The 18,072-nt window shown below is 37.6% G+C and overlaps 2 protein-coding genes across 4 annotated transcripts in view; one reads left to right on the top strand and one right to left on the bottom strand.

Annotated features, from left to right (window-relative positions):
• The window catches only part of pkd1l2b (polycystic kidney disease 1 like 2b), a 41,871-nt gene extending 37,084 nt beyond the window's left edge, over positions 1-4,787 (bottom strand). Inside the window, exons 1-4 of the mRNA XM_049465791.1 lie at positions 3,878-4,787; positions 2,427-2,585; positions 989-1,183; positions 418-528 (exon numbers count right to left, since the gene is read on the bottom strand). Coding sequence (XP_049321748.1) covers positions 418-528; positions 989-1,183; positions 2,427-2,585; positions 3,878-4,202 — 790 coding nt within the window. The 5' untranslated portion in view covers positions 4,203-4,787. The remainder of the gene's footprint in view (positions 1-417; positions 529-988; positions 1,184-2,426; positions 2,586-3,877) is intronic.
• Positions 4,788-7,102: 2,315 nt separating this feature from the next.
• Positions 7,103-18,072, top strand: part of znf143a (zinc finger protein 143a) — a 33,033-nt gene continuing 22,063 nt past the window's right edge. Inside the window, exons 1-12 of one of the 3 annotated variants that reach the window (XM_049465687.1) lie at positions 7,103-7,302; positions 9,089-9,189; positions 9,302-9,388; positions 10,444-10,524; positions 10,610-10,738; positions 11,691-11,884; positions 12,881-12,952; positions 13,046-13,156; positions 13,254-13,329; positions 14,986-15,111; positions 16,380-16,559; positions 16,651-16,878. In XM_049465687.1, the coding sequence (XP_049321644.1) occupies positions 9,096-9,189; positions 9,302-9,388; positions 10,444-10,524; positions 10,610-10,738; positions 11,691-11,884; positions 12,881-12,952; positions 13,046-13,156; positions 13,254-13,329; positions 14,986-15,111; positions 16,380-16,559; positions 16,651-16,878 (1,378 nt within the window). In that variant the 5' untranslated portion in view covers positions 7,103-7,302; positions 9,089-9,095. The remainder of the gene's footprint in view (positions 7,303-9,088; positions 9,190-9,301; positions 9,389-10,443; positions 10,525-10,609; positions 10,739-11,690; positions 11,885-12,880; positions 12,953-13,045; positions 13,157-13,253; positions 13,330-14,985; positions 15,112-16,379; positions 16,560-16,650; positions 16,879-18,072) is intronic. The other 2 variants (XM_049465686.1, XM_049465685.1) reach the window with 2 other exon arrangements.

Here is an 18,072-nt window from a genome sequence, read left to right as displayed (position 1 = left end):
GAACATGATGCCAAGATGCATAAAAACTGTGATTAAAAACAGGATTGTTCCACCAAATATTGATATTGAAAACTTTATGAATATGAACTTGTTTTCTTTGCATTATTTGAGGTCTGAAAGCTCTGCATCTTTTTTGTTATTTAAGCCGTTTCTCATTTTCTGCAAATAAATGCTCTAAATTACAACATTTTTATTTAGAATTTGGGAGAAATGTTGTCTGTAGTTTATAGAATAAAACAACAGTGTTTATTTTACTCAAACATACACCTATAAATAGCAAAATCAGAGAAACTGATTCAGAAACTGAAGTGGTCTCTTAATTTTTTCCAGGGCTGTAAATATGATTTGATTTTGATGAATTAGCAAATGTCCCAACACTTTTGTCCACATGAAATATAAGATAGATGGATGTCTAACCGTCTTTGCAGTGGTATTTTATGGACAGGTAGCTCCCCAGTTCCGGGCAGGGCTCTTCAAAGGACATTACATCAGCAGCCACTTCACAAACTTGGCGCCCACTGCAGAACACTGTGAAATGAATATGAATATGAAAATGGGCTTTTATTAAAAGCCATTAGGAAGAGATATCAAATAGAGTCACTGATCCATCAAATACGAAAAGATCTTTTAGACAAGGGATTATATCACTATACAAACAATAGATACTAAATAATACACTGCATTAATCCAAGGTCGCTCAAATAATAGCATTGTCTAAAGGCAGGTAAATATTTAACTGATTTTTATCTGCAATAGACCAATTTTCCACAGTGCCACAGGATATTTTGTGGTTTTGCCATCTGTATTGATTGTCAAATTGCATGAACTTGTATAGCTTTTATATGTTCATAGCATTAATGCCCTTCAGCTTTGTGTGTTCTCAATATAATTGTTGGAATTTAATACATCGCAATAAAGATAAATAAAGATAATACAAAGGGATCAGTCGATGTTTAGAACAATAGTGCTTTTTTCCAGCTTTCTATACCTGATACTAAATCCTGAACATCCACCCAGCTGCACTGCTGCGATGGCAGTAGTGGTGTTTGGGTCTGGGAGTGTCTGATTCTGCAGTAATGTTGCGTCTTCCTGCCGTAGAAACTGTCGTCCACCTCAATCAGCTGACCCGGTCCACACTGCAGCATGGCACTGTGGGTCGGACAGGCTAGAGCGTGACCCGACTCTGAAATAAAGGCGAGAAATACATTTATATTAACTTTCTGCACAGCGTGTACATTATACAGTATATCCATATGTCCAAATGCTTGTGAACACCCCCTTCTAATAAGTGCTTTCAGCTGTACAGCTAAAAGTTGCACCTATTGCTGACACAAATGTACAAATGTACATCTGTCACAAATTACTTCAGTGTTTTTTCAGAGAATTTTTATACTAAAGTTGTCCAAGCTATGAAGAAAAACATATGGAATTATCTAGCAAACAAAAAAGTATTAAACAAAACAGAATATGTTTGATAGAGAAGCATCTATTTTTTTATATTATGGTATTGGCAAACATGTCAAAATTTAATCAGTCATACTGTGGCTTGTTCAAATAATCACAATGATAAGTAACTTTGATTACTAATTTTTTCATTATTTAAAAAAATGCAGCATTGTAGATTAAAACGAAAGTCATCCAAACTAAGAAGAAAAAACATGAAATTATTTAGTAAATATTAAAGTGCAAAATAAAACAGAATGTGTTTTATATTTTAGGTTCTTAAAATTCTTAAAGTAGCATCTATTGCTTAGATGACAGTTTTGGACATCTCTGCTAGATTTTCTCAGTCAGCTTTATGAGGTAGAGTCACCTGGAATTCAGGCTTTCAGTTAACAGCTGTGCTGAACTCATCAAGAGTTAGTTACTTGAATTTCTTGCCTCTTAATGCTAGTTTGAGAGCATCAGTTGTAAAGTTGTGAAGAGGTAGAGTTGGTATACAGTAAATAACTCTATTTGAGTAATGTTCTAATACCTATTATGGCAAGAACTTTTCAACTAAGTAAAGAAAAAAAATCTTTAAGAGACATGATCAGTCAATCTGAAAAAAAAAATCAGTAACTTTGAAAGTATCCTCAAGTGTAGTCAACGCAAAGACCGTCAAAAAGGTTATAATGATGAAACTGGCACTCATCAGGTCTGCCCCAGAAAAGGAAGAGCAAGAGTTTGCTCTGTTGTACAGGATAAGTTCACCAGAGTTACCAGCACCCAGATAAAGCACACCTAAATGCTTCTTCACAGAGTGTTTTTGGTTTGTTTAACACTTTTCCAACATGATTCCTCATGTTTTCCTTCATAGTCTGGATCACTTTTGACAGTATTCTTTTAAATATAGCCCCCCAGCATTGAGTAATTAAGCAGTTAAATAAGTTTTCTGCAATATAATGACATTCAATTCTATAATAAACAGTTAAAGTAGTACAAACCAAACTGGCAGATAAAGTAGAATTCCTGACTGCAGTTCCTGCTTGTTTCCCACTGAAATCCAGAGTGTTTTGAGATGTAGCCACAGCCAGCGCCTGGAGCAACCTCACCAACCCAGTTAGAGTAAATCACATCAGTACCATCCAGCCAGGACAGGGTATCTGTACAGAAGGTAAAAAAAAAAACTACAGTTGCAAGAAAAAGTATGTGAACCCTTTGAGATTACTTGGATTTCTGCATAAATGTATTAAGTCTTAAATGTGGTCTGATCTTCATCTAAGTCACAACAATACACAAACACAGTCTGCTTAAACTAATACCACACAAATAATTACATGTTTGCATGGATTTATTGACCACAACATCTTAATATTAACAGTGAGGGGAGAAAAAGAATGTGAACGGCAGGAGGATTTTTGGAGCATTCCTCTTCACAAAACTGGGATATCTGGTGTGAATCTCTCTCTTAAGGTCATAATGTCACAGCATCTCAATTGGGTTGAGGTCAGGACTCTCCAGAAGGCGTATTTTCTTCTGTTGAAGCCATTCGCAGACAAACCAAGTCTCCCTGAAGCTGCGGGAGTCTCCCGCATTTCGGTAGTGGCTTCCTGATGCCCGCGAGTCACATATAATCTCCCCGAATTCAGAACGAGTGCCCCAAGAGTGCACTGCACACAGGCAACAGACTTTTTTTTCTCTAATCGCGTGTGGGAAGGAGAGAGAGAAAACAGAGAGGGTTCTGATTGGCCTGTTCTCTGCAAAGAGTTTGTGAGACAGCCAATCAGTTTTTAGTGTGGGCGGGCAGTGTTTTTCCCCCCTCCCGGACGGGATTTGTTCAGTGAGTGAGAGAAAGCAGATCATGGCAGAGGCAATATTAATAATTATTGTAATATGATATGAAATGTTTTTTGATGTTGTACCATTTTTTTTTTTATATTGTAACCCCCCCCCCCCCCCCCGCCAAAAAAAAAAGGAAAGCAGAGGCAGGGCCTTCCAAAAAGAAAAAAAGATAAAACTCCTTTCACCTCTGAATACTCTAAATTTAATAAAAAACAAGTAAAATTAATTAATATAAAAGTAAAGTTTCGTTATCCTTTGGTGTGTGTGCAAGTTTTTTTTTGTTTTGGTTTTTTTTTGGCGGGGGGGGGGGGGCATTCGGTTGTTGATTTAATAAAATTTGTTTAGGGTTACAAAACTTCTGTATGATAAAGCTAGCTTTAGGGCAGTGGTGGCTCAGTGATTAGAGATTCTCACTTTTAAATCATTTAACCTCAGAATCATCTTATGTCTCATTTGCGTCTAATGCTATTTCTCCCGTGCAGATTTAAAAGAAACATCTGTGACAAGGTCAATCTCTAAATGAAACCTATAAGTGAGAATGACAAATAATTATCCTAATAAATCTAAGATCAATATTTTAGCAAAAAAAAAGAGAATTTTCCTCTATGCTTACCCACAGCAGCATCCTGACCAAGGCTGAAGGATGTGGGAGCCAGTCCCAGCCACCAGTCCAGCTGTGGCTGCAGATGTTTCTGTAGAAACTGCTGAGTCTCACTGTTCTGGATGAAGGCCAGGTGCCCACCAGTGCTCTCGCACCAGCCCTGAGCACTGAGGAAGCTGAGCTGCAGAGATACAAACTCAAAACAGGAGCCCTGAAAGCCCTGCTGCTGCTTTCCAGGACAGACCAGAGCATCTGCACCCACTTCACCGTCCACTGCAGCGACCATGAAGACCACCAACACCATCAGCAGAGTGGCCTCCATCATCTTCATCTTCATCTTTTCACCTGAACTCTACTCAGCCAGTCCAGCAGGCTGTCCTCTTTATAAAGCAGGTGTGACGTCAGCCAGCAGACGTCTATCTAATGATCAGCTGCTGTCCTACAATGCTTTTAACAGCTGAGTGTGGTATCTCAATGCAGGACAATTTTTATGAGTTAATGCACATAAAGCAAAGCTGAAGATCAGCTTTTTTGCAGCTGTTTACTGTGCCTTTTACAGTTTCTATAATGTATTCTGAGTAAGTCTCTTTCTGTTCATTATTATTATATTTATCATATTAATAATGTAATAAACACTATCCAGCAAACAAATTTTAGGTAATAGTATGTTTTCTGAATGTTACAGTTAACATTCTTAGAATGTTCAACTGTGTCAAGCTTTCTGGATGTTCTTATATGATTTTTACATTACATTTTTTTTTAATAATTTTATTTCAATTTTTTGTGGTGAGCACCAGATAGTAAGTAGTGAGCACCATATACTAAGTGGTTTGCACCAGATAGTAAGTGGTGAGCACCACATACTAAGTGGTGAGCACCACATACTACGTGGTGAGCACCAGATAATGGTAGATAGCAAGCAATAGTTTAAACTGGCATATCTTCCACAGTAAAATAATATTGTTAGCTAGCTAGATTAGCTAATGTTAACTACACTATTTTAGTGGGGGAAAAATAGCCAATGTTAGCTAGGTTAGCTAATGTTAGCTAATGGGAAAAAAATTTAGCTAACGTTATTTTAGTGGGGAATGTTTTAGCAAACGTTAACTAACCTAGCTAACGTTAGCTAAAACATTTCCCACTGAAATAAAGTAAAGTAACGTTACGCTATTTTAGTGGGGAATGTGTTAGCTAACATTAGCTAGGTTAGCTAATGTAAACTACGCTGTTTTAGTGGAGAATGTTTTGGCTAACGTTAGCTAGGTTAGCTAATGTTAACTACGCTATTTTCGTGGGGAATGTTTTGGCTAACATTAGCTAGGTTAGCTAATGTTAGCTAAGTTACTTTATTTTGATGGGAAATGTTTTAGCTAACATTAGCTAGGTTAGCTAATGTTAACCACTTTATTTTGATGGGGAATGTTTTAGCTAATGTTAGCTAGGTTAGCAAATGTTAACTAGGTTAACTAATGTTAACTAAGTTACTTTATTTTAGTGGGGAATGTTTTAGCTAATGTTAGCTTGGTTAGCTAATGTTAACTAAATTACTTTATTTTGATGGGAAATGTTTAAGCTAACATTAGCTAGATTAGCTAATGTTAACTACGCTATTTTAGTGGAGAATCTTTTAGCTAACGTTAGCCAATGTTAACTAAGATAATTTATTTTGGTGAGGAATGTTTTAGCTAACGTTAGCTAGTGAAGAGTAACTGTTTATTATACCTTGGGTGTATTGACAAATATCTTTCAGTTATGATTACTTAACTTAGTATCTATAATTACATAATCATTGTGTGAAACCTTGTATTTTATATGCATTAACCAATACTCACATTGTATTTGATCATTTTTATTACTCACAGTGTATTTTACACGCATTTATATAGAAGATTAACCAATAATCACAATATATTCTTTACATATATAGTAAAACATTGTTTGATCAGGCATGTGACTAACACAGACTTTATTATGACAAATTAACCCACATGATACATAAGGCATTTACTAACACATAGGATTTATTGTATGGCGGACTAACCACGCGTTACTAACACATTAACATATAACATATGAAATCTATTGTGTGACTTGCGTAGCTCATGCTTGAAGCATTTCGTTCACTGCATGACCCTAACTAACGGCCATCAATCATCGGCTGGTACACTCTGTGTGATTTCGACTGGTACGCTCGGTACGGGGCTAAATTGCTACAGAAGAGGCTCTTAGATCAAAGCGGCCTTTTGGTGAGTGAGTGCCTCCCTAAAAACCGCTGCTTCAAAGCGGGGGGTGATGCACACTCACACAGATAGTGCCACGTTGTTCCATTCTGGAAGAACACAGTCAAGGTCAGACACTAGTGGTCCGGTCAGACACGTGAAACTTGAGTACTAACACGTGAAATTATGCATATTAACATGAGCTAATCGTTAGCAACGCCTCATCAGCAGGTTTCACGTCATTTGGGGTATAAAACATGGAGTCAGATCAGAGGGGGTCAGAACTTATACTGGGACGGCTGTTAGACGGTCTTTCATGTGTGGGTTCTCCTGAATATTCAGTACTTTGTAATAAATACTTGGTTTGCTTTCAACTTCACTCCACCTGTCTGCGACTCTCTATCAAACGAACACGTAGGGGAGTTGTACCCCGGATGAGGGGTGGGTGTAAACCCACCTTTCATTTCTTTTCTACAACACTAGGTTAGTTAATGTTAATTACTTTTTTAGTGGGAAATGTTTTAGCTAACGTTAGCTAGGTTAGCTAATGTTAACTACGCTATTTTAGTGGAGAATGTTTTAGCTAATGTTAGCCAATGTTAACTAAGTTAATTTATTTTAGTGGGGAATGTTTTAGCTAATGTTAGCCAGCTAACTCTTATTAGAAGTGCACAGATAAAGCTATTGGGCACACACACACACACACACACACACACACACACACACACACACACACACACATACATACACACACACACATACATACATACACCGAACACAAAGGCTACTTTCACCCATGCCTAACATATATTGTACAGAGAGCAATGCAAGCCTTTAAGCTAAGCTAATTTATTTAGCGTTAGTTTAGCTGGTTAGATCTTTGCAAAAGCAGCCCACATTAACTCACAAATGGCAGCTAAATAAATATTGGTTTGATAACTGGATGAAGGATTGTAGAGCATGTGCACAGCAGCACAACGTAGCAGTCTGTAAAGTCAGATGCACTAGTAGTTTTGCTGTGTGGGGCAATGCTCCTCCGTTCCTGCAGATGGCGCTGTGGGGCTGTGTGCTGCTGGTTGACCCGCGTAAAGAAGAAGCCTACAAAACACACTTCTGCTGAAAGCGGATTAATTTCACTTAGTATAGAAGAGTTTACAGCTTTAATCCGAATTCACTGCTGATCTGGATTAAACAAGAGGACCGCGCACACGGAGACAGGTCAGTATATTAAACTACAGCCTTTAAATCAGCGAGTATTCATAACAAAACATCTCAGACAGAGCTTCATACATACTGCTGTTTGCCTAATTTACCCCCTGTCTCCTTATCTAACCCTCTACTATTTGCCCCAGTGTACATAGTTACCCTCCTGTCTCCATAAAACCCTCTACTATCTGCCCTAATGTACAGAGTTACCTCCTGTCACCTTACAGACCCTCTACTATCTACCCCAGTGTACAGATTCCCCCCTGTCTCCGTACAGACCCCTATTATGTACCCCAATTTACAGAATTTCCCCCTGTCTCCTTATCTAACCCTCTACTATCTGCCCTAATGTACAGAGTTACCCCCTGTCTCCTTATCTAACCCTCTACTATCTGCCCTAATGTACAGAGTTAACCCATTTTCTCCTTACATACCCTCTACTATCTGCCCTAATGTACAGTTACCCCCTGTCTCCTTACAGCCCCCTACTACCCACCCCAGTGTACAGTTCCCCCCTGTCTCCATACAGACCCCCTATTATGTACCCCAATGTACAGAGTTACCCCCCTGTCTCCTTATCTACTACTCTACTATCTACCCCAGTGTACAGAGTTACCTCCTGCCTCCTTACAGAACCTCTACTATCTCCCCAGTGTACAGAATTACCCCCCTGTCTCCTTATCTACTACTCTACTATCTACTACGGTGGCCGAGAAAGCCCAACGCAGTGCAAATTGAAAAGCGCTGCAAAAGCACAAAACACATCCATCAAAATTACAACACAGGCGCAGCAAATAGAAAAACGCGCTGCAACTAGAAAAACGCGCTGCAACTAGAACCACAACACAACGGAAGTGAGTCACAACACAACGGAATTTTCCCGGGGGACCTTAATAGATACTGTACCAGCTAAGCTGCGTCTTCAGTAACGTCTCGGACTTCACTATGTGTACAAAGGACAATAAGTGGCAAACAAGGCGTTTTGTGAAGCAGAACTTTTAATAATATGCACACAACCGTGGTAATCACAGGTAGTAAACATAACTTACTTTTCAGAAGCTTGTTTGCCACTTATTGTCCTTTGTATACAGCTGGTACAGCATCTTTTAAGGTCCCCCGGGAAAATTCCGTTGTGTTGTGACTCACTTCCGTTGTGTTGTGGTTCTATTTGCAGCGCGTTTTTCTATTTGCAGCGCGTTTTTCTTTTTGCAGCGCCTGTGTTGTAATTTTGATGGATGTGTTTTGTGCTTTTGCAGCGCTTTTCAATTTGCACTGCGCTGGGCTTTCTACCCCAGTTTACAGAGTTACCCTCCTGTCTTCTTACAGACCCTCTACTATCTATCTTTTCACACAGGGCTAAATTGGTTTGGATAGTTTTTTTCTTCTTTATTAAATAAAATTATAATTTAATACCTATCTGTGTCTAATATTAAAATTAGTTTGATAATCAAAAAAATATCAGTATGACAAAAAAGATAACACAAAGAAATCTGTAGGGGCGCTATTGTTTTATTCTGCACTGACTTTGCTAGTTGTGTTTGTATTCAACAAAGCTAGAGCCAAGCTCCAGTCAAGACCAAGAGTGGGAGTGACTGAGGCTGAGCCCACATCAAGTTTTTTTTAATCATATAAAAAAAAAGAAGAAAATAGGAAAAAATACATATTTTGTAATGCATTGTATTAAACAATGATTTTAATTCAATACGATACGAAACTTGATAAAATATCGTCATATTGTCCAGCTCTTATTAAAAATAATTACCTTACAGCACCTTATTGCTGATTGTTTACCCTCTAGGGTTAACATGCTGTTGGCGCAGGCTGGCACAAAGTTCCAGCATGCGGGAGGTGATGCCCAGGAGGTCACGCTGTGCCTAACTGAAGGTGTTGGGATTTCAGGTCAGTCTATTGAACATTTATCCTGCAGTAATGTTGTGTTTGCGTGATGCAGCTTTACTAAATGACTATTCTTTAATGTTGCGTCATTATTGATTTCTTTGTCCGAATGCAGATGGTGATCAGAACATTGATGCAGTCAGTCTGCAGGCTGTGACTCTCGCAGATGGTTCAACTGCATATATACAGAATAATATTCAAGGTGGGTCTCTGTTCCTGTTATCTATATAATAATTATCTGAATGTGGCAGTCTGTAAGGGTTTGGAATTTGAGTTCTCTCTGGTGAGATTTTGTAATTGTGCAGACCATGCAGTAAAGTAATTTTTTAAGATTTTTAAGCACTCTCTTATGTACTCTTTTAGCTCGCCAGCTGTTCTTAGTTTTAACTTAGCTTTTCTTTGGTTAAACAAAGCCTGAACAAGCTGGTGAAGACCAAAGCTGTGTTTGGAATGGTTTACTCATTCAGAATTCACTTTATAGTATTTGCTATATAATGAACTGACTATAGATTGACCAATCTTTGTTTTTGCCACTCTGAAGATGTCTGACACCACCGCATTGCATTATGGTTTACATTGGAAAATCTAGTGTATATCATCTGTACACTACATTTTGTGATGCATTATGGGTGTTTAATTGTGAACTACAGTACCAAAAGTATCAAAAGTTGGCACACACCTTCTCATTCAGTGTTTTTCTTTATGTAATGTATATTTTCTACAATGTAGATTAATATTAAATACATGAAAACAATTAAAATACACATGGAATTATGTAGTAAACAGTAAAAAGGGTCAGTCCTCCACAATCGGTGGAGATTGGGGATGAGCAGGAGCTTCTCAGCTTAAAGGAAAAGCAGCAGCTATTGTTCAGCACCTCCAGGAAGTCATTTAAGATGCTGAGAAAACTATTCCAGGGGACTCTCCCTCATAAAGACACTGAGATTAAAATACCAAGACTGTGTGCAGATCTGTCCTCAAAGATAAATGTGCTACTTAGAAGAATCTAAAGTATGAAACATATTCTGGTTTGTTTAGTATAGTCTTCAGTTTACAATAAAAAAAAATCCTTACTTTAGACTGGGACTGTATATAGGGAATAAAATGTTTTAGTTTAGTACACCATATAGTTTACTGTTTCTGTAATGTCTATAATAGGGAGCTTGAGTTTGTAATAATGATATATTAGTATAATATATAATAATATTATTAAATATAAAATTAATAAAATTCTCCTCTTTTGCTCTTTTTTCTTAGATGCCAGTGTCATGGAAGGGCAGATCATTCAGCTGGATGATGGCTCTACTGCATTCGTTCATCATATTGCTGTACCAAAAGGTCTGTTTACAGATATTATTTTCTAATTTCTCCAGATTTATAAAATAAAGCATTTTTTTAATCCTTCAACTGTCTTTTCCTGTAGAAGAGCCCAGTGAATGGTCGGGAACAGCTATTTCTGATGGGATGGGAGGTGAAAGCTTGAGTCTGGAGGACGGTCAGGCCATTCAGCTAGAAGATGGGACCACTGCGTACATCCAGCACACTCCCAAAGGTCTGGTGCACTCCTCTTTATTCTTTATTAATACACTGTAATTTCAAATATTACAGTGTGGACCAAACCCCTGATAAGTGCTGCATTCAGCTATTTTATGTTGCACCCATTGCTGATACATATGTGCAAATAAATGCACACACAGCTGGCCTAGTCCCTGTAGAGATGTATTTCCATTAGAGTAGGACTTTTTGGAGTAGGGGTGGGGTGGCGCATTGGCACAGTGGGTAGTGCTGTCCCTTACACTGTGCCAAATTTTTTGATGAACAGACCAATAAAAACTTTTCAAAATGACTTGAAATAAACTCTTTTTACATTGACTTCCATTGAAAGTTTACAAGGTTTTTTTCTCTGTCCTGTAAAGTTTTGGAGGTAAGTGTTTTTCATTGGACAGCGACAATTTTCATATTATCACTAACATCATCAGTTCCGTATCAGAATTTTCTGATCTGTGTGTTTCTGGAAAGCATGGTTCAAAATTTGCTGCCTGGTCTTCACATCATGAACCCCTGCTGCTACTTTCACCTGAAACCTGTGCAGGTGCTCTACTGAATGATTCAAGCATATCTCCAATCCACGGTTTGACTAAAATCCAGGCTAAATGATCTCCAAACAAACCAACAGCTAAATGTTACTAGTTTACACAGTTTCGACTGAAGATGGAGCAGGCTAGGTAGCTGGCTACCATCCTGGTGCACCTTTATGTGAGGCTGGAGCTCCTGTGGGTGTAAGATGTGGAACTGGAACCAGGATCAGCATGTAAATCAGCTGTGTCTGTCCAATATCCAATACGTTAACTATGACAGTGTCATTGAGCGTATCAGACCCGGTACTTATATTGAATCAGAGCGGTCCCATCTCTAATTCTGACTTTTTCAAAACAAAACGAATAACATTATTGCTTAAATTAAAACATTTAGTGAGAACCTGTGAAATATCTTCTTATTTTCAGAGTCGTATGAGTCCAGTGCTCTGCAGGCAGTGCAGCTGGAGGACGGATCCACTGCCTACATCCAGCAGGCTGTTCAAATCCCACAGTCCAACACAGTCCTGTCCATCCAGCAGAACGGCAGGCTGTCTGACTTGCATGTGGAGGGAGCCATTGACCCAGAAACGATCAGCGTGCTGGAACAGTTCACCACTAAGGTAATATAAAAACACAAACACACTGGTAACAGGTGGGGTTTCTCTGTGTTAAACTAATTGTTTGGAGTATGAGTATGATGTTGAGTCAGCTTCATCATTTTTCGTCAATGTTTGAGACAAATATAGCCAATGTTCACAATGTTTCAGGGTATTTTTGCAATAACAATATACTTGTCAATTTGACAAAACATTTATATAGTGTTTTTATTTTTTCGAAAATATACTACTGCAGAAAACATATATTTATGTAGTGTAAATGTAACTGTTTCATTAAAATGTAACTGTTTCACTTAAAACTATGAAAAAACATATATACTTATAAACATTTGTGTATTTCGTAAATGATTACTTACGAAGACCCTTACTTTGTATAAAATAATTAGTGTAACAAAATAAAAAAAGATAAAAAATGTATAACAAATATTAAGTGATGTAATAACAAAAATCTACTATACAAATAAAGTGCTGAATATTTACTGTATGCATATAAACTGCGTACACACAATTAAAAGTAAAGACAGTTAAACAAATTCTAAATATAATACTTTTAACAATCTGAGAAAATACTGAAAGGATCTGGGGACCCAATTTTATGAATTTTATGAAATATATATTTTGTGCAATTTTTTTTCTTAGTGGAACTCTTGTATAAATAATAATTATTGTTTTTATTATTATTATTATTATTATTATTATTATTATTATTATTGTTATTATTATACTGCAACACACTCTGTAAAGCCTAAATACTTCCATTCTAAAAATATATTTTTTTTGGGATGTCAGCTTTTGCTTTTAACCTAACAATGCTGCTAATGCTGCTGATGCAAGAGATACTGCGAACATGGAGATTTCAGAACCACAAACTCAAGCTACGATCAGATTCGCTCCCTATTATAGATATTTCAGAAACAGTTCACTATATGATGTCCTTAACAGTACGCTTTTTATTAATATAAAGTAAAATGATGGTGTATTTGTGTGCTTGGTTTGCAGATAGAAGAAATAGAACCTTTTACAAATGCTGAGTTCATCACAAATGGCCAGGAAGGTGTGGTACAAATGCAGGTAAAAAATGTTTTCTGATGAAATCTCCCAAAATTCTGCTGAAGTAATGTGAGTAGAATATTTGAATAACTGCACCATATCTTTTTTTTAAAGATTCTTCTCCCGGGTCACAGCAGTCGGCGTGCTGTTCAGTCTGGAGAGAAGTCGTTTCAGTGCAGTTATGAGGGATGTGGTAAACTTTACACCACAGCTCATCACCTCAAAGTCAGTGTGGATTAAACAGCTTTATATTTAGTTCCAGTCAATAGATCTAAATTAGAATGCCCAATTTAATCACTGTCCGTACTTTTATTTCTGTCAGGTACATGAACGAATACACACTGGTGACAAACCTTACTGCTGTGATAAACCAGGCTGTGGAAAGAAGTTTGCTACAGGTACAGACTGATTTCTTTCACAGGGAACATGATTAATACAAAGATTACTGAGCATAAGAAATTATGTAGTAATTTACCAGAATACTCTGTGAAAAAGCATTTAGGTGCTCTTATCTGAAGCGGTTAACTGGTGGTTTCTGAGGCTGGTAACTCTGATGAATATATCCTGTTCAACAGAGGAAACTCCGTCCTGATGAGTGCCAGTTTCATCAGTTTCATTTTATTGGTCTTTATGACTGCACTTGAGGATACTTTCAAAGTTCTTGTTGAGTAGTCCTTGCTATAATAAGGAGTAGAACATTACTCAAATAGAGCTATTCACTGTATACTAACTTTACCTCTTCACAACTTTACAACTGATGCTCTCAAACACATTAAGAGGCAAGAAATTCAAGTAATTATCTCTTGACGAGTTCAGCACAGCTGTTAACTGAAAGCCTGAATTCCAGGTGATTCTAACTCATTAAGATGACTAAGAAAATCCAGCCAAGATGTTCAAAACTGTCTAATCTAAGCAAGAGATGCTACTTTGAAGAATCTAAAATAATAAACATATTCTGGTTTGTTTAGCATTTTTTATTTATTAATTAATTCCAATTTCTGCCTAGTTTGGATGAGGTTAGTATTAATCTGCAATGCACAACATTTTGAATTTAAGATATGTCCAAACTTTTGAGTGTGTGTGTGTGTTCATTGTATATAATATTCAAGTATTCATTGTATATAATATTTTATCAAAACTGTGCTGCCAGTCCCACTTTTTTTAAAGCTATATTTGAAATGTGGTGTCAAATATAAATATTTTTATAGAAACACAGGCACTCAAATACACATTGGTGTAGGAACCGGGGGAGGACATGTCCCACCCAATATCAGAAACAGGTGGATTTGTCCCCCCCAAAAATGATACCGCAGAAAAGGGCCGACGCCAGGACCGAATCGTTTCTCTCAACTCAGCTGTATTATTAATGAGTAGACAGAATGCTGTGTAAATGGGAAATCTCTTAGCGCCAATCACAGAGCTGGTTCAGGGAGAAAGTTCCGGCTCTCAGGAGAAACAGCCAATCAGCTCGCTGGTTTTGCAGAGCGCGGAGGAGAGTGGGGAGGATTTTTAAAGTTTTTTTTTTTATTTAGCAGCGGGGTGCAGCGAGCTAACGTTAAAACATATCTGGATATACGGCGATTTTTCTAAAAGAAAGGTAACAGAGCTTATTTCTGATAGCTGGTTAAAAATACACAAATCAAAACCCACAGATCAAACCCACTGTGAGCTTAATAAAATAGTTTGTGATAGTCATTGTGACTTGTAGACTAGGATTGCAGGATTGAACCATAATGACATTTACTTGGATGTAACTAATAGTAAACAGAAGTACAGAAAAAATGATTTATTTGTGATAAAAAGTAATTTCACAAATGTTGTTCTAAGACACTATAAGGCGGGCTTCGATTTAGATTAGCAAATGTGTCCCCCCGAATATCAAACCCGCTCCTACGCCCTTGCAAATACATAATTCCTGGTATTTACTTATTTGGCAGTATTTTATCCTCTTTAGTAACACAGATACTGTGAAGTATCAAGTATCACAGAATCACAGTATTGTGATATTGTATAGTAAGATGCCTTGTGATCTTTACCCCTACTTGTTATTTTAGGTTATGGCTTAAAAAGCCACATCAGAACACACACCGGTGAAAAACCGTACTGCTGCCAAGAATTGAACTGCAAAAAATCATTCAAGACCTCTGGAGATCTCCAAAAGCACACCAGAATCCACACAGGTAAGACTGATGAGAAGCTATAATGTTTGTGCTCATTTAGCTACTATAAGATGCATCCATTGCTGACACAGATGTGCAAATGCACACACACACACACACACACACACACACACACACACACACACACACACACACAGATCTTGTCTGGTCCCTGTAGAGACGTACTGCCAATAGAATAGAATAGAATAGAATAGAATAGAATAGATCTCTCTGGAGCAGATAAGGGTACCTGTATTGGCAATAGGGTTGCATGATAGTTAAAATCCTGACATTGCACTGGGCTAGAGGGGTATAAAGCCAGCCATAAACCCAGTATTGAGCTGTGGGGCAGTGGAACACTGTACTCTGGAATTATGTTGTGATGAAACTGGCAGTTATCAGCACTGCCCCAGGTAAGGAAGAGCAAGAGTTCCCCTTTGTTGCACAGGTATTTTGGTTTCTTACTACATGATTCCTTATGTATTCCTTTATAGTCTGGATCACTTCAGTATTCATTTACCTATGTAGGTAAGAAATAAAAACTTATATATACAGGTGCACCTCAAAATAGTTGAACATGATTGAAAAGTTACTTTATTTCAGTAATTCGGATCAAAATATGAAACTCATATTATATAGATGTTTTACACACAGGGTGATCTATTTTCAGTGTTTATTTATTTTATTGTTAATGATTATGCCTTACAGACAATGAAAACCCATAAATCAGTGTTTTAGAAAATTAGAGTATTATATAAGACCATGTTGCTATTTTTGGCAGTGTGGGCAGTGTGCCAAGTCCTGCTGGAAAATGAAATCCGCATCTCTATAAAAGCTGTCAGTAGAGGGAAGCATGAAGTGCTGTAAGATTTTGTGGGAAAACAATGCACTGACTTTAGACTTGATAATATAACACAGTGGATCAACAGCAGCAGATGACATGTCTCTCCAAACCATCACTGATCATCAGTAAATTTTTAATTTCATTTGTAAATCAAGGGAGCAGAGTCTGGAGGAAGAGTGGAGAGTCACACAGTCCAAACTGCTTAAGGTCTTGTGTGAAGTTTCCACCAATCAGTGATGGTTTTATAGAGACATGTCATCTGCTGGTGTTGGTCCTAACATTCCTAACATTAGAGGAAACACTGCAAAATTGATTTTTTTTTCTTTATTACCTTTTTTTTTTTTTTTTACCAAAAGTCCATATAATGTTTGTATAATTTAAAGCTTGCTTGATATTGAAAATTAAACTGAAGTTACCGCTGTATCCCACCTGTTTCTACATTCAGGAGAGAAGCCGTTCATGTGTCCTTATGAAGGATGTGGGCGATCCTTCACTACCTCCAACATCTGCAAAGTGCACGTCCGCACTCACACAGGGGAGCGGCCGTATCACTGTCCAGAGCCGGGCTGTGACCGGGCCTTCGCTAGTGCAACAAACTACAAAAACCACATCCGGATCCACACTGGTACTCTGCTCTCACTCTCCTGTTATTGCTTATTCTTATACTTGGGCTAGATCTCACCACAGTATAAACCATCCCTTCCTCTGGTCCTCAGGAGAGCGTCCATACGTGTGCACTGTTCCCGGCTGTGAGAAGCGCTTTACGGAGTACTCCAGTCTGTATAAACATCATGTGGTTCACACCCCCTGCAAACCCTACTGCTGCAACCACTGCGGGAAGACCTACAAGCAGATTTCCACCCTGGCCATGCACAAGCGCACCGCACACAATGACTCCGAGCCCATCGAGGAGGAGCAGGAGGGCTACTTCGAACCTCCAGCAGGTCAGAATGAGTGAGAGCAGGGTCTGAAAGTGGTATGCTGGAATTGATGTTTTTTTTTTTTTCAGATCGTTTAACCAGAATTATTTGTGTTAGTTAGATTCTCCTTTGATTTGGAAGTCTTAGTTCCTTGGTTAAAAAGACCACTTTTAGATTCTATATTAAAATACTGATCCAGTTCAAATATATATATATATAAAAAAAACTACTACTATCTAATTTAATTTTATATACTTTTTAAAAAATATTATTTTTGGAAGAAAAAAGGAATACACACACACACACACACAGGAACACACACACATACACATACACACACACACACACATGCAAAAAATGAGAAATGGCTGAAATAACGAAAAAAAGATGCAGAGCTCTCAGACCTCAAATAATGCAAAGAAAACAAGTTTGTATTTATAAAGTTTTAGGAGTTCAGGAATCAATATTTGGTGGAATTACTCTGGTTTTTAATCACAGTTTTTATGCATCTTGGCATGTTCTCCTCCACCAGTCTTACACACTGCTTTTGGATAACTTTATGCTGCTTTACTCCTGGTGCAAAAATTCAAGCAGTTTAGCTTGGTTTGATGACGTGTGATCATCCATTTTCCTCTTGGTTATATTCCAGAGGGTTTTTAATTTGGTAAAATCAAGGAAAAGCATCATCATTAAGTGGTCTCTTATTTTTTTCCAGAGCATGTATATAATATTATTAGAAAAAACTTAGCCTTTAAGGTCCCATATGCTGTATTGTATTATATTTTAGATAATTTATATCAATATGTATTTATATATGTTAATAGCGTCCATTTGGCTAGAAAAAAAGGAATGAGCATACTTAAAACAAATTTGTGATTTATTGTGAACTCTTCGTTCCTTCATTAGAGATACCACTTTTTTTAGTATTGATATTGTAATCGTGATATGTAAATTATCTCTGTTCTGTCTGGCTGCCCTTGTAGCTTCAGAGTAGTTTAAGAACAGTACATTGTAGAGAGCTTCCATCATCAAACAACAGTTCCAGTGAAAGGAACTCTTAATTCAGCATATCAAAAGATTTTGGACAATTCAATTTGATACTCCCAACATTGTTGGAACAGTTTAGGGACGGCCCTTCCTGTTCCAACTTGACTGAGCACCAGTTCACAAAGCAAGGTCCATAAAGACATGCATGGGCAAGTTTCATGTGGAAGAACT

The sequence above is a fragment of the Astyanax mexicanus genome, chromosome 16 (assembly GCF_023375975.1).
Source record: "Astyanax mexicanus isolate ESR-SI-001 chromosome 16, AstMex3_surface, whole genome shotgun sequence".
NCBI lineage: Eukaryota > Metazoa > Chordata > Actinopteri > Characiformes > Acestrorhamphidae > Astyanax > Astyanax mexicanus.
The sequence above is the reverse complement of the archived record's forward strand: the minus strand, read 5'-3'. Positions and strand labels throughout refer to the sequence as shown.